The sequence below is a fragment of the Macrotis lagotis genome, chromosome 7, assembly GCF_037893015.1.
Source record: "Macrotis lagotis isolate mMagLag1 chromosome 7, bilby.v1.9.chrom.fasta, whole genome shotgun sequence".
Taxonomy (NCBI): domain Eukaryota; kingdom Metazoa; phylum Chordata; class Mammalia; order Peramelemorphia; family Peramelidae; genus Macrotis; species Macrotis lagotis.
Window position 1 is genome coordinate 58,779,893 of NC_133664.1, and position 15,465 is coordinate 58,795,357.

Genomic DNA, 15,465 nt, shown 5'->3' on the forward strand with positions numbered 1-15,465 from the left:
TATTTCTGTTGGTGCATAGTTTGGAACTACACAGCCTTTGAGGAACAAAGCTATGGGTGACCTGAATCACAGTTGAAATACATCTAATTGTAAAATATTTCTTGAAATGGTCTACATGTAAGATTTGAGGTGAAAGGCATCACTAGATATATGATTGGAAAAGGAAATGAACCATCCATTCTGAATGAGCAGGTGATAGAATGATCATTGTCATGAAAGGAACAAAATATAAATGATACCTAGAGGAAACTCTTCAGAACCCTGGATAGATCCCAAGGAATATCTACAGATGACAGTAATCAAGAATCATACTGGATGACCTTGAATTTCTGTCTTTGGAGATAGGATAGATGAGTGAGATAAAATATTCATTTAAGTTTTGATTTTTGGTATTTAAATTGTATTTATTAATACCATTGGGGGAGATATATAATTTTGAGGATGATTCATCCTTCTTATGATGTATAAGTTGTATACATATATATGTATGTGTATACATATATATGTATGTGTATACATATATATGTATATAACTTTTCTATGTATACATGTATACATAAGATGTATACATCTTAGGATGTTTAAGTTGTAGTCTCAGGTTTTCCAGTATAAGAAAGTATTCAGTAAGCTTTTGTACCCAGGGGACTAATAAATAGATATCTGAGAATGAAAATCACATACTTCATCAGTGAAGGTCTCTCAGGATAGTTCAGCAGCAGCATTCCTTGAGCATGATAGCAAAAATCCAGCTAATGTTTTTTTGTCCACTCTCGTTGTGTAACAGTTATTTAAGCAACTCTGCTTTCATTATCTATCAAATTAAGTGAATTGTTTTTTTAATTTAAGATTGTATTTCAGATTATTATGAAATTACATAGAAGAGGAAGAATACAGTTCCCATCTTTAATTTTACTATTTCAAAGGGGGAAAAAATTCTCTGGGTTCCCTTATAAGGAATGAAATGAGAGAGATATAGGTGTGGATGGAAACCTCTCATATATACCCACTTTAGTGAGCTTCTGTGAAGAAGCATGATTCCCCCCATCAAAAATGATGGTGTTTGTGACCAGCACTAGTCCTTATATTTCTGATCATCTAATTGAAATGCTAAAAGTACAAGGTCTACTTTATAGAGGCAGAAAATTGACTAGATAATCACCTTTGAGCAAGTGAATTGTCCAGGCAAAAAAAAAAACAATAGAGTGAATGAATCATCAACATTCATCAAAATTTATTAAGCATTTACTGATTGCAATGTGTTGTAGGAAAAAAAAAACCTAGCTGCATCCAAGTTCAAGTATTACTTTCTAATGCAGGGAGACATGGTGGAGTGGATAAAGCATGTATAGAAATAGATTAAATATTATTTGAAGAGAGAGAAAAGATAATGACCTAACAAGATTATGTAAAGGTCCCTAGAGGTATCTGAAGATTCCAAAAAAAAAAAAAACCCAATGATGAGGAGATAATGCTTTCCAGGAAGAGTGGATTGTTAGTTAATATATTCAGACATGGAGGATGAGTAGTACTGTCTAGATAAAATGGAAAGTACATGAATGGGAATAATTTGAATAAGACAGAAAAGCTGGGTAAGATCCAGACTATAAAAAATTTCTAGTGTGTAGGCTTTTGAGTTTTATCTGGAAGAAAATGGAGAGGCATTTGAAACTTATAAGCTTTATCAGGGTGTCCAAACTTAGTTCTTCTGAGCCATATTGCCCCCAAGTTATTGTTGGGTGATGTGGCCCAGAAAAGATAAAAGATTGTATACTCCTGAGCTAGACAGTGATTTAGTCCATTATTATCTTAAATTATTTTAGAAATTGTATGAAAGAGGGGCAGCTAGGTGGCACAGTGGATAGAGCATCGACCCTGAAATCAGAAAGACCTGAATTCCAATCCAGCCTCAAACACTTGATATTTACTTGGCTGTGCGACCTTGGGCAAGTCACTTTGTGAGAGACATCTCTGTGATTTGGTTCAACTTTATTTTTCTAATATCTAGCTTTATAAAACATATGGGGATTTTAATAAACTAGAAGAGTGTAAGTCATTTGGGACACTTGGTAGTAATTTTGAGAATCAGGATAGTACTGAGGGTAAAATCTCCTGAGTTTTACTGAGTTGAAGGACTCTGGGTATCTGAGACAATGACCAATTCAGGTATCTAGAAGACAAATAAATTAAAGAAGCATTGAGCAGCCAAAGACATTTTGTCTATTGCAAACTTTTGGTCAGGGCAATCTCTGAGGCCTGGAAGAGAGAAGACTCTTCTTCCTTCTTATGTCACTCTTTCCTCCACCCGAACTCCAGCCTCTGGGACTCAAAATTCAGACTAATGCTATTAGTATAGAAACCATAACTGCATTCTTTAAAAGCTAAATGCAAAAAAAAAGATATTACTACTTCCCCTTCTCTTGATAGCAGCATCCCAAGGGGACTCTTTAGAATGAATGGAAATAAAGAGAAAATGTTATGCATTTCCATCTTCCACACATAACCCTTTATATATTATCATGAAAGGGACCAGTATAATCAATGTAATCCACAGATGATCTTGCAGCTTTCTTTTCCCATCAAGTTTTTTTTTAAACTTGAGCTACTAATAAATGACAAAACTGATTAATTTGAGTGTAATGATCTTTCTTTTCCCTTTGTCCTTGTTTAATGAACAATATAATGGCATTAGGAAGTGGGGAAAAGGAGAAAGCATATCTAGGTTATTTGCATACATGTAGTCTTCCATTTATCAAGACTAAGGATTGAGAAATACTTTGGTTTTATGATTTTATTTGAGTTGAATAACTGTTTTGTGAAATAGACAGTATGGATATTAACTCCATTTTATGAATGAAGGAACTGAAGCTAAAAATTGTGATTTGACCAGGACTTTCCAGGCTCTCAGTTTATAGTACAAGAACCAAATACTTGTTTGTCCTCTGTCATTCTTTCTCTCTACACAACTCTTCTTCCCAGGAGTTTGCACTTAATTTTTAGCAAGATAGTCTCATCCTTGGACATGTAGGGCTTGTCAGATTACTTATCAGATTACTTGTCTTGGGAAGGTAGGAGGGAAGCAAAGGAGACAGAAAAATGTGGAATCAAAATCTTACAAAAGATGAACACTGAAAATTATCTTTGCATGTAATTGGAAAATAAATAAAATTTTATTTTTTTTAAATCATATTTTAGTTCCTTTGAAAAGCAACTTGAATAGTGAAATGAAAGCAGAGACTCAGAATCTGAAGACTTAAATTTAAGAAATAATTGTGTCATTTTGTAGTCATGTAATCTTGGAAAAGTTTACTGGCCCTTAATTTCTTCTTCCATAAAATGACAATGATATTATTCACAGTATTTCTTCTTCTTTTTTCTTAGGATTGTTAAGAGGATCAAATGGAAGTAAATATGGGAACAACTTGAGAAATATAAAGTACTATAAAATGGGAATCATGAATATTATTACAAAATGATGATGGTGGTGATAATATATAGGGAGAATTGCCTTAAATTCCCCTCTTCAAATTTGTTAGAAGATCAATTTTATTTTAACATACATTCATTATATGCTGTAATTTACAGAAAGAACATTAGAGGCTCTGGCCTTGGATCTCAAGTCTTGTAATTATTGTTCAGATCATAAGAGTTGGAAATATCCTGTGGATTCATTTATAAAGTTAGCAAACTCAACTGCTAAGTCCCTCCAATGTTTAATCCTCTGACCTCAGGGTGGAAAACTGATCATGTCCATGCAATAGATTCTGCTCTTCCCCTTTCTTATCATTTATCTCTATAGTTGCATCAAAGTATGACTTTATGGAAGATTTAGGCTAAAATGTTTGACTTTACTATATTTGTCTATTTGGCACTAGGATGTAAAATTGGATTGATTTTGCTATGACACTGCAGACTCTATGAAATTGGCAACTTGGTCTTATGACATTAACCATATGGTTTATTAATTCCTTCTTAATCTAAAGATGTAAAGAAGTGAAAAATTATGCATGCCTGTAAACACACACAGAAATACTAAGAAAAAAGCTCAATCTTATTTATCAAAATGAGTTTTGATGTAATGTTGAACTTGTGTTTTAATGTATCCTATCTAGTTCTTTGAAACCCATTGTTTAATAATTTAAAAAAGTTATAGATTTTGTTGGACAAATATCTATCTTTAAATAATTTGACCTTTGACACTTTGACTTTGATCCTCCAAGTCTCTTAACCTCTCATTTCATCAATTCCTTCATATATAAAATCATTATAATGATAATAATTCAAAGTGTACCCATCTAACAGGGTTGCATGATATACAAATAAGAAAATGAAAAACCTTAAAAAATTCAAAGGTAAGAAGTAAGATTGAAATGGATATAGGATTTAAACATAAATGCTTTCACCATAGAAACTTAAGGGCACAAGAAATATATTAATCAGATCTACAGAGAGGGGAGAATTTTATGACCAAATAAGAAATAGAAGATATTATAAATTGCAAAATGGATGATTTTGACTATCTTAAATGTAAAAGTTTGCACAAATGAAACCAATGCAGCCAAGATTAGAAGGAAGGCAGAAAGCTGGGAAACAATACTCAGAGCTAATGTTTGTGATAGAAGACTCTTCTTTAAAATCAAATTTATAAGATTATAAGACATTCCCCAATTAATAAATGGTTAAAAGATATGAAGTTTTTAGATAAAGAAGTTAGTTATTTATAGTTAAATGAAAGAATGCTACAAATCATTATTGATGAAAGAAATTCAAATTAAAACAACTTTGAGGTACCACCTCATACCTATCAAATTGGCTAAGTTGACAAAAATAGGAAAATTAGTGTTGGAGAAGATGTGGGAAAATTTGGACATTAATGTACTGTTGGCAGAGTTTTGAACTATTTCAATGATTCTATAGAGCATTGGAACTGTGCCCAAAGAGCCATAAAAACTATGCATATACTTTGATCCAGCAATACAACTACTAAGTCTATATCCCAAAGGGATAATAAAGATTGGAAGTCTTACATTTTCAAAAAGCAGCAGTTTCTGGAAAAGAATTGGAAATTGAGGGGAGGCCCATTATTTGTGGAATGACTGAACAAGTTGTGATATATGAATGTTATAGAGTATTATTGTTCTGTTAAAAAATTATGAATGGCCAGACTTTAGAGAAACATCAAAAGACTTGCATGAGTTGAAGCTGAGTGAAGTGAGCAGAACTAAGAGAACATCATAAATATTAGCTATAATGTTGTCAGATGATCAATTATGATGGATGCAGCACTGCTCTTACCAGTGCTCAAGATCAATCCCGAGAGACCTGTTAGGGAAAATGCCATCCTCATCCAGAAAACAAACTATGGATTATAAATGCAGAGCAAAGCATGCTGTTTACTTTTTGAAAATTTCTATTTTCTTTCTCATGGTTTCCTCCCCCCCTTAATTCTAATTCCACTTTCAAAGTATGACTAATATGGAAATATGTTAAACATAATTGTACAAATTAAAAAATATTCACAGAGCATCTAAATGTTTGTTATTATTTGTAGAGCAATTGAATAAACTGTGTAAATTTTCTTTATCACAATAGAGTTATTGAGTATCCACTTTTTTGTTGTCAAAAATTTTAATATATCTTTTCTATTGTATTTAAAAGAAATAAGAATCTTTTCATTTGTGTTTTTTATTTTGCTCTCACTACATTGCCTTGAGGTGCAACAGAAAATTCATTTATGATTATTATTTCTGCATATATGAGCAAACATGATGAGGTACTGTCTTGTTACATATTATATAATACTTTTCCTTATCTTTCAAATGTGAAGACATTCCATGTAATCAACTCATTTAAAGGAAACATGAAAAGTTAGATCTGCTCTATTTTTATGTACCTTATATATAGTGGCTGACATTTGTTTGCTGAATTTTATTTTTAATTGCATTGACTAAAACTTTATCATTCAAATGATATTCTGATTAATCATTATTGATTTGTCTTGATAATCTGCAGAACTGAATTTCCTTAGATCCTCTTCCAGGTCCTCTCCACTCACTTTTGGTGATCTCAATTCTCCTGTTATTAAATGTAGACAAAATCCATAATCCATAGACCTAACCCCATATGTCTACTGAATGCAAGTGCCCCTATACCCATTACTTCTCTGACATCTTCTGGAAATTGCATGCACATATCAAAATAAAAATGTCTAAATGTCTAAAAGAGACCTCATTCTCTTAATGATTATTTCTTCTTTGAATTACCTTATTTTACTAAGATCCCACTCATTTCAGTTACACAGTTTAACAATCTCAAATTTTCCCTTTCCCTTCATTCTCTACTCCAATGAAATGGTTACCAAGACAAACATGTTTTCTTCCAAGAACACTGTCCCGAATACAATGGTAGTTTAAACTATCAAAACCTGTTGTCTATGTTGTGATAGCTCATTAATTGGCCTTCTTGTTTCCAGTATTTCTTTATTTAATCCATTTTCTACTTACATGCCAAATTCTTATTTCTTTTATTTTTTTTTTGCAAGGCAGTGGGGTTAAATGGCTTGCTCGTGGCCACACAGCTAGATAATTATTAAGTGTCTAAGGTTGGACCTGAATTCAGGTCCTCCTGACTCCAGGGCCGGTGCTCAAGCCACCTAGCTGCCCCTTATTTCTTGAACAGAAGTCTGACCCTGTCTTTCACCTGGTAACAATTCTACATCACCTCAAGGATCAATCAAAAGTTCTTCAACTAAGTATTTAAAGCCCTTCAAAATCTGACTCTCCTTAACTTCAGAATCTTTCTTTTCTTTGTGTTGCCCAACTAGCCTACTCCCCAAATATGACCTGCCATCTCATATCTCTACATTTATCCAGACTGTATTTTATAGCATTAGGTCTAAAAATAAATTATCTTCTCACTCTTGCTTCTTATAGACCCTAACTTTCTTGAAGGTTCTAATCAGGAACTATGTCCTATGTGAAGAATGTAGAAAAGACACTGGTGGCTGTCAGGATTTAGAAAAGGTCTCATATATAAGATTATTCTAATTCTGTTTTGAAAGAAACTAAGGATTTTAAGAGGAATAAGTCATGTGGGGGTGCATTCTCACCAATGGAGCTAGCCAATGCAAAAATATTCAGAAATGGAGTGACTTATATAATGAATAATAAGGCTAGCTTAATTGGAATATAAAAAGAATGAAGGAGAAAATTGTTTAATAAAGCTGGGAAAAGAATGGGTCAGGTTGGGAAAAACTTTAAATGCCAACCATTTGATGTGTGACTATGGCTCCTAAGGTTTAGATTCAATATATATTCCTGCTAAGATGATGACCAGATAGCTGTAAAGGAGACAGTATCTTTTGCCCTGTCTCATCCTGAGAAACATCCTTTGAAACAGGAATGGTTTCATTATTGTCTTTGCATTTTCAGGATACACTTACTTATATAGCTCCCATACTTAATGCTTACTTGTTGAATGAATTGAATTTTTTTTAGAAAAAAGAAATTTTGCAATTGGAGAATAATTGACAAGGAAATTAGTCACTGCCTGTGATATTGGTGAACTGTTTCTCAGCAGAGATATTTCTTTTACTATTCTGAACTATTAAATGGTTAGGAGACAGTGGAGGAATTGCATGCCAAACATGCTGTTGGGTACCTTAGTTGTGGTAAATGAGCATTCAAAAAAAAGTCACATTTAATGAATAAAATGAGAGGAAGGAAATCTTTAGAATCCATTTCCAAAATCATTAGCTAAAAGATGACTTCATATTGCTATTATTAAAATAGGAAGACTACCCTGGAATATTCACTGATTTTCACTTATCTGAGAAGTCAACATTAATTGTGTTTAGATTTCACCTGACACTTCCCCCCAAGAACCATTCTTACCTTTGGAAAGCCAAAAGAGGTATCTGATATTATACTCTAAGATTTTTTGAAATGTAGAACAGATTTTAATCTATTGTCTGTTCATATTCAAATATTTCCCATACAGAATTTCTGAGTTTCCGTATGGTGTATCTCAGTTTACTTGCTGAGAAAATAATTGAATCCCCATAGTCACTTGGAGGAATAACAAGCCTTCTAAATTCATAGGCATTATACTAATTGTCTGGGAATTGTTTTTGTTTTTAATACATATGTGTATTTTTCTCTTTTTACATTCTTACAGGAGGATACAGATCACAATTACTATACTTCAAGGATATATGGGCCATTTGACTCTGCCAGCCGGGATTTGTGGGTGAACATGGACCAAAAGGAAAAAGATAAAGTGAAGATTCATGGGATTTTGTCCAATACTCATCGGCAAGCTGCAGTAAGAAATTTGACATATACTCATTTTCTTTTTTTCTTTTTTTTTTTTTTACGTTTTTTGCAAGGCAAATGGGGTTAAGTGGCTTGCCCAAGGCCACACAGCTAGGTAATTATTAAGTGTCTGAGACGGGATTTGAACCCAGGTACTCCTGACTCCAAGGCCAGTGCTTTATCCACTACGCCACCTAGCTGCCCTGACATATACTCATTTTCTACCAATAAACTATTATTTTAATTGCTATAACTGTAGCATTTGAGAAAAGCACTCAAGGAAACTCAGTTTTAAAATTGCCAGTAGACTTTTATGAGAAATAAAGAAATTAAGTTGTTTCAGAAAACCTGAATTTATTTAATTATTTTCCTCTCATGAGATGGTACTGAAAGGATGGAATACATAATTCAAGTTTGTAATTTATCATGTTTTTTGAATCTCTGTACATCATTGTTCTTTGTTCAAATATTTAAAAATTCAGTTTTCTTCAGTTAGGACCAAACTGAATCTATTAAAGCTATCAATTCCATTAGTCCCATATGTGTATCTTTTTAAGTCATAGCCATAGAAGGAAATTGAATCATTTGGGAATATTCTTCTTTTTGTAGAGATCAAGTCTCTTTCAATTTCCTCTTTTCCTTAACCATATTATTTATATGTGATAGATAATGGGTCATTTTCATAAAAAAAACCCTCCTATATGCATCCTTGTTATAATCCTAGAATTAGGTTAGGGAATGGCCCTACCCACCAATTATACTGATTAGGAAACTCAAGCTGAGAGTAGTTAATTTGTCATAGTTCATAGAATAATAAGGTAAAGAGATAGGTTAAGTGTGCAGGGTGTCTGACTTTTCAGTCAATGTCCCTGAAAATGAAGGAGAAATGGCAACAACAAATTTTAACAAATATTTAATAAATGCTTATTATGTTTACGGCATTGGATTAGACATTGATTTTCTTCTGAAGAACTTTGGTATTTGCATCAAATATTCCATTGAAATACTGATTACTAAATTAAAAGAAATATATTTTTAAAATCTCCTTTGTAATAGGTAGCATGGATGATCTAAGCACTGCATAGGCCATGGTCATTAAAACTGGTTCAGTCTCCTAAAATAATAAAATAACTCTTTATAGAATTTCTAGTGTTATTTCAATCTTTAATATTAAAAAGGAAATGATAGGAATGTATCTATTTAAATTTTATTCAAGGGGAACTACTAGTTAAGTACCAGATACCAAATCTTACCTTTTCAGATCAACATTGTATCATTCTTCATTTAAGAATGGATGTCCATGAGATGGGCTCTGACAGTTGGAAAAAAGCTAAAAACCTTGAGAATTTCTTAGATAGTAAATATTGACAGTATTTTCTGAGGCTGAATGGCAAACAAAGCTAGATACCTTCTCTCTGGTGGGATCTATCTTTTCTTTTCTCCCTAGAGCCAATAGACTCATCACAAGATGATGTGTTTTATGTGTTTTAAAATATTATACTATGAAATTTAGGTGAGATTTTCAAAAGAAAGAATATAGGATGAAAATTTGAAGACCAGACTGATGTCTAGCAAGTATTCTTGCAGTGTGTATATATTTCCCAGGTCCCAGGAGCAAGAAATATGCTAGCTTGCTAGTAGGTGACTAAATGGAAATTTGAAGATTCTAGAAAATCCTGTGACAGCTACCTTTGTTGGAGGATGTTTATTATTTATAACTTATCGATTTATCATTTATTTATATATATTTATAATCAGAGTCAAAAACTTAAGAAACACTAGCTTTTGCTTTTCAGATTGTTGGAGAAGACCTTTCAGTATTATCCTCTGATATGAATAGCTGTTGTCAAAGGGTTTATTTGTTCTTCCTGCAGTGACTCTGGGAAACTCCAAAGAAGACCTCTGAACTGTAAAGAAAGGCTTAAATAACAGGGATGCCCAGAACAATAAACAGGACCTTCGTATAGCCCTTGAAATTCTTCCTTTTTGCTTTATTTTTTAAGCTACCCTGGGGACACTTGTGGCCTGTGCCTTGTCTCCTAGAAGATGCCTCAACATGCATTGTGATAACCCCTTGGTAGGTTGACAGGTACCCAGACCACGTGTTTACATTTACCACTGTTAATTGCATGTAAATAACACCCACCTTACCTGTCCTTGGAGAATGATCTGAAAGGGGAGTTACCACAAATAGGTGCCTACTTAGCTGCTTTGTCAGACTATGGGAAGAAAAAAATGTTTTGTGATGTTATATTGTGATTGTCAACTTTGGATTTATTTCAGTTTTTATTCAGCCAGTCAAAGGAATAGTATTTTTATTCAAAGAGCAATAACTTTTAATTATAATTTCCTGTCTGTGATTAAATGGACACAATTTTGCATGTACACACATACCTATATATGCAAAGAGTAAATCATGTTTTCCCTGGAAAGCATTGAATTCTTATATTGTTAAATTCTTTAGAAATATTTTTAAAGACATAAAACATGTAACCTTTAAAATTCCATTAGCCTGTTTAGTTAAAGCTAGTCTACAGTACTACAAATATAAATTCCTCCATTACACTGAAAAGAGACATTTTCACAATTCTCTGCTTCAGCGATTGAGGTTCTAATGACTTCCTCAGAAGTAACTACTGTTTTGTATGGCAGCGTGAATTTAATTTGGTTTCAACTTCACCATTTAGGTATTTTCCCATTTTTATATTGCATTGTTATATGAAAAATAAAAACATGACTTTGAAAGATCTAAGATTGCTCCACCATTCACCTACTTGACTTATTGTTCTATAACTCACTGCCTATTGGGAAACAAATAAAGACCTAATGCAATAGGAAGAAGGCATCAAAAAGAAGCAAATTTTATGAGTGGTGTTAGAACAATTTCTGCAAAGATAATCATTATTGTTACCATTTACATAACTCTTAATATTTTCCAAAGTAGTTTATGATAATTGCTATTAATTATGCTTCATAGTTTTTTTTTTTGCCTTAATTTCTCTCCGTTTTTAAGGGTGATTCAGTAAGGGAATTGAAAGGAAATGTGGTCAAGATGACTAAGAAAGAAATCAAATTAATCAATATGATCTTACAAGTTAATCATGTTCTTAATTTTTATCAGGGGTAGACATTAGAAATAGAATATCTCCCAGTTTATACATACAGGGAAAGATTTTTTTGTATTTAACATTTCTGCTTCTTTTCAAAGGGCAGAGGGGCATGATATAGATGTTATGCTGATTTGGAATCTGATGTCAATTCATGTTGTCTTTGGGTCCAAAAATGATATAAATATGGAAGAAGAAAAAATGGACCCTGAAAAGATTTTAAATTGTGTATATTTGGGAAATCTTCCCCATCACTGACATATTATAAAAATGATTAAAACCTGGACATATGCACACATTCTCTCTCTCTCTGTCTCTCTATTTCTATGAGTGTGTGTGTGTATGTATGTGTATATTTATATACATATTCATGTACATATATATAGACACAAATATGTATATAAAGTCTGAAACATAAGTATGGCGATGAATCAAATGACTATGTACATTAGAAACAAAAATAAGGGCAGAGAGAGAGAGAGAGAGAGGCTGTGTGATTTCCATGTACCTAGAGTCAATTGGGAGACTTGAATTGAATTTAACACAATTATTAAAACAGTGATTACAATAAATGACTATGATGAGTGCAAAAATATAAGCTCTTGGAGAATAAGACCTTAAAAATTGTTATAGTGTCCCTTGAAACTAACATAGGGCTTTATACCTAGTAGATAGTTTAAAAATTTTTTTCATTTTCAGGAAAAACAATACCAAATTAGATATAACTATGAAAAATTTATTAAAATTAATCAGGGAGTACAAAATAAAGTTTTGCTTAGATATAAAATTCTACATTTCCTCAGTTTGAAACTTTCTCCCTCTCCTGGTTGATTGTTCATCTGTCATAACTAAACATAGATTTGTGTATAGGGACTATGCTGATCAGAGCAGATATTTTTAAATAAATTATATTTATTAATAATGCTTTTCTGATATCCAAATACTAGCAATATATGATGATAATTCCATACAGTAGATAGAGCACTAGATTTGGGGGCAAGAAATCTCAGACACTAGCTGTGTGACCCTGGGCAATCTTTTAAACCTGTTTGCCTCAGTTTCCACATCTGTGAAATAAACTGGAGAAGGAAATGGCAAAGTACTCCAGTATCTCTACCTCAAATGGACTCACAAAAACTTAGACATGACTAAAACAACTAAGAAAAAAGGTACCCTTCTTAACCAAAATTTTTTTTTGATTATCACATCACAGCGCTGATTCATATTGAGCTTGCAATCTCATACAACCCCCAGATTGTTTTAATAACAATGATTGTCTCTTTATGTTTCTATTTTTAACTACTCTATCATTATAAATATTGAAGATTTTTGAGCAAAAGATAGATGTGGTCTTACTCATGCTTCAGAAATATCAGTTGCTCAACCAATGCTTTCTTATTTATTATCCTGAATCATTTTTGAAATAGGATCCTTGCAATGATCTATTATTAAAAGATTCTTGTTCCACATGTTGAGAACAACTACCCTAGCACTTTGTAAGGAATAAAAATATTTCCTTCTATTTAAAGGTGCAAAATCAAAATTCTAGGATGAGTTTTAATTATCCTCTTCCACCTAGATAAAACATTGAGTTCCATGCCCAATCACCTGATTTTTCCCTTTCTATCATTAAATTAAAAAATAGACAGGCCTTATAAAATGATGTGATTTTATACCCTACTTCCTCATTTGATACTAGGTAAGAGAGCTGAAGAGGTCATATAGAAATATTCTGTCTTCCCCAGAATCATGTAATCTGGTAAAATTATTTTAGGTATACCTTTTTATGAATAACAAGAATATAGAAGATAATTTAAGCTATCTAGCCTCATCTAAAAGAAGATGAAATTTGGTATATACAAGACTCAAATGTATTCAAGGAAGATGTCCTCACAGTAATTCAGTTGAAGTTTAATTTCAGAAGGAAGAATATTTACCTTCTTTCTTAGAGCTAATTTTAACCCCATCATCCAAATGCTATAGGTATGATTTCAACCTATCCCCTTTTATTGAGTCATAAGTAAAGGGTGAGACTATACTGGGAAGTTTTATAAAGGCTAGAAGGGGTGATGGTACACCTCTTACTTCCTGAGCTGACAACAAACCAAGCCAGGTAGGTGATTATCCAACTTTGTTGTTAAAAATACTCAGAGAAGATTCTCTAAATCTCTTTAATAATGTGTTAAAGTTTTTTTTTTTCCTGACACTTTTCATCTTTCTAAAGATTGCAAATAAATGACCTCCCTACCTTCTCTTTGGTGGCCCAAGTTATCACAATTACTCCTGCCTTTGACACTCGATGCTATTTTCAAACCTATTTTTATTCTTCTCCTCAGAGTCCTCTCTGTTGTCCAATGAGGCTTTGCAACAAATCTAATTTTAGATAACATGTCTGGTAGAAGTGTTCTCATCTGGAAGTTATTAAATGATATCAATTTTACATGAATATTTTGCAAGGGAAAATTTCTAACAGAATTTCACAAAATAAAAATAGCATGTGTTGTTCCTGAATAACTGATACAACAGAGAATGAACAAGATATATTCTTGTGTAAAATATTGAATTGTAGAGGATAAGAGGTTTGTTTTCTAGTTTTCAGTTGAGATTAAGATTTATTGAGACAGGTTACTATACTGAAATATATTTTATTGTATTTTTCTTAACTTAATTAACTATGTGGCATAGTAAATAGATACCAAGAGGTTTCAGAAAGACTGAATTAAAATTCAGGATCACAAACACTCTACCTCTGCTATCCTGAGCAATTAATTAAAGCTTCCTCAATTTACTAATATTTAAAATGAAGATACAAATAATTTCTTCCTCCTAGGATTTTTGTGAAGGTTAAATAAGATGACATATGTGAAGTGCCTTAAAAATTTAAAAACTATACTATACTAGCTGTTAGATTTGTTTTGTCTTTTAAAATTTCACATTTTTTGCATGGTATATATTAAGGAAGAACATTCTCACCATAGGTAGATAACATCCACTTGAACTGACATACTAACTGAAAATCTAATGTGAAAGGTTCTTTATTTTGAGTTAAAGCAATACTTATCTGTTAAAAGATAAATAACAGTAACATTAAAGTACATTTACTCATTATTCCTCTTTTGCAAGTTAAAGAGGAAATAGCAGACAGCTTGGGGAGGTGCTACTCTGGAAAGAATGTTGATTAGAAATTCTTGAGTCCTAATCTGGCCTCAATTGCTATTTATCCATATGATACTTGGCAATTCATTTAACTTCTATCTGCTTTAGTTTCCTCAACTGTAAAATGGGATAATAATAGGAGCTACCACCCAGAGTTGTAGTGAGAATAAAATGAGACAATATATGAAAAGTGTTTTGTACAACTTAAATAATTCTATTTATATTATTGTTATGTTAATTTATCATATTTATTAATAATTATATACTACTAATATTTTCTTTATCAACTTTTTTAAAAAATCAGAATAATTTAAAATTCATATCAAACAGATATTTCATAAGAACCGTTCATGTTGAAATAATATAGAAAACAAAATTAAAATTTTAAAAAACCCTAGATCTTAAAGGATACTTTGGGAGAAGAGGGGCTGTGGAGCTTAGGTTAGAAACCCTAACTAAAGGAAAGCAAGAGGAAATTATTATAATAACAGAAGGTAAGGTATAAAGGCCAAACTTTGGGACAGATCTTACCACTGTGGACTTTTGTGTAGGACACCTGATCACAAAGATCACTACCAATTATGGATTTAACAGGTACACTTTGATTTTAAAGTTTCAAGATGGATAGATGTATTCATACTTAAGTTCTTTGGAAAAAAGAGGTTGGGCTTGTGTAGACAGCTCATTAGTATGAGATATTTCAGACATATCCCTTTTATCTTTTCTTTCCTTTTTTTGAGTTATAGAATCCCAGATTCAGAAAAGACTTGAGAAGTCTTCCAATCCCACCTCCCTAAAGAGTAAGTTTTGATTCACGACCAGCTTGCAATTCTCATACACAATTCCCATTCCTTGCTTTCCAAGTAATGCTTTTAGATGTCTATATGATGAAC

At 32.3% G+C, this 15,465-nt stretch overlaps 1 protein-coding gene across 1 annotated transcript in view; it reads left to right on the top strand.

Annotated features, from left to right (window-relative positions):
- PLXDC2 (plexin domain containing 2) overlaps positions 1-15,465 on the top strand; it is a 498,104-nt gene that overhangs the window by 240,787 nt on the left and 241,852 nt on the right. The window contains 1 exon segment of the mRNA XM_074192955.1: positions 8,173-8,319. Coding sequence (XP_074049056.1) covers positions 8,173-8,319 — 147 coding nt within the window.